This window comes from Belonocnema kinseyi, chromosome 7, assembly GCF_010883055.1.
Source record: "Belonocnema kinseyi isolate 2016_QV_RU_SX_M_011 chromosome 7, B_treatae_v1, whole genome shotgun sequence".
Taxonomy (NCBI): Eukaryota; Metazoa; Arthropoda; class Insecta; order Hymenoptera; family Cynipidae; genus Belonocnema; species Belonocnema kinseyi.
The window spans coordinates 61,356,291-61,358,241 of NC_046663.1; the positions used below are offsets into that span (position 1 = coordinate 61,356,291).

The 1,951-nt window shown below is 36.3% G+C and overlaps 1 protein-coding gene across 1 annotated transcript; it reads right to left on the reverse strand.

Annotated features, from left to right (window-relative positions):
• Nucleotides 1–592: 592 nt before the first annotated feature.
• LOC117176469 lies at nucleotides 593–1,648 on the reverse strand. The gene has a single exon (XM_033366720.1). It carries the CDS (start codon nucleotides 1,646–1,648, stop codon nucleotides 593–595), a length of 1,056 nt encoding a protein of 351 aa, XP_033222611.1.
• Between the last annotated feature and the right edge of the window lie 303 nt (nucleotides 1,649–1,951).

Below are 1,951 nucleotides of genomic sequence, written 5' to 3' on the forward strand. Positions count from 1 at the left end.
TAAAATGTAAAGATGAAGGTACTGACTCGTCCCAGGTGACCTTTGCTTCCCAGAGCTCTTACATTATCAATTTAGCGTATAAAATTATTGGACCAAGAAGACCTATTGGATCAAATAATTTAGCTATTTCTGAAAGAATATTTCTTTTTGTGATCGTTTTATGGAAGTCGGGACCTTTGAAAAAATGCAAAAAAGAATCTTCTCTAGCTTTCCAAAATATACCCAGAGTTTTAGTCACGTAGTTTTTGTTAAGGTTAAAATCGTTATCAAGACATTTTTCGCTTATTCCTTCAAATATTTCAGGATCGTTTGAAGACCATTGACGCAGGTTAAGACTCGCACGACTCAAAAGATTAATCATCTGGTTACAAATTTCTCGTGCCTCTGTACGCGTAGAAGCGCCGGTAATTAAATTATCCACGTAAAAATCTTTTTTCAATAGTTTCGCCGCTGTTGGAAAATCATGACCTTCATCATCAGCCAACTGATGCAGACATCGAATAGCAAGAAAAGCTGCTGGGGCAAAACCAAACGTCACCGTATTCAAGCAATATTCTTTTGTCTGATTGTTTTCATGCCATAGAATTTTCTGTTATTTACGGTCTTCTTCGCGAATGAGAAACCGTCGATACATTTTCTCTATATCAGCGAGAATCACATACGCATGAAATCTAAAACGGATCAATAGGGAAAAAAGGTCGTCTTGAATAGTAGGGCCGACCATTAACATTTCGTTCAAAGAAGTTCCCGACGTGCTCTTCGCTGATGCATTGAAAACGAGTCTTAATTTTGTCTTACTACTTGATTCTTTAATAACTGCATGATGAGGTAAGTAAAAACCCTCCGAATTTTGAGTTGACTTTATTAGTGACATATGATTCAAATCTAAATATTCCTGTATTACAGCTGTATACTGCGTTTTTAATTGAGAGTTATTTTCAAATCTTTTTAATAATCCGTTTAGACTTTTAAGACCGTTTTGTTTAGATTCTCCTAACACAACACGCGTTGATTTGAAGGGCAATGCTACGATAAAGCGTCCTTCATCGTCTCGTGTTACATGATGTTTGAAGTGGTTTTCACACTCGATTTCTTCTTGACTGAAATTGGACCGCTCTGTTAATATTTCTTCTACAGACCAAAACTTTTCAACCATCGCTTTTAATTCCGTAAATAAACAATCGGAAGTTTCGACCGTTATGGATTTCTTTGAATATTCTAAATCACCAGCAATGATCCATCCTAACCGAGTATTTTGTAAATAGAGATCACTTTTATCTTGAGACAGATTAATAGTGCCGATTGAAAACAAGGATAGAGTTACTCCGGCCCCAATAAGCATATCAATAGGAGCGGGTACGTGAAATTTTGGATCAGCAACTGAAATGTTTTTAGGAATTCTGATACGCTCTCGAGGAATTAATTGATTTGGGACGAAATCTGATATGTTAGGAACGATCAAAAAGTTAAGCGTGCGTTTATGCTCGTTGTAAACAGATTTGAAAGTGATGGAAACCATGCCATTAACTGTTGTTGTAAGGTGATCGAGGGCACCAACAGAAAAACAACATTTCGATGGAGTAAGCTGTAACTTATTCACTAAACCAATTGTTGCGAAATTAGCAGTAGCACAAGTATCAAGTAACATCCGAGCTTTAACGGGATTATTTTTAATGTCAAATGTTTCAACTATTGCACTTGCCATTAATTGAAAGGATTGTGTCGATGTTAGAGATGCTAAGGCGATATTTGAAACATGTGCTAATTGTCATGTTTCTTTAGGGTCATTTTGTTCATGTGGTTTAGTGAAGTGTAGTAACGTGTTATGACGCTTACCACATTTTTTACAACTTCCAAATTTACATTCTTTAGCTGAATGATTTCGTAGGCAATTGAAGCAAAGAGAGGCACTTTTCACGATTTTGAAACGCTCATTGACCGTCAATTTCAA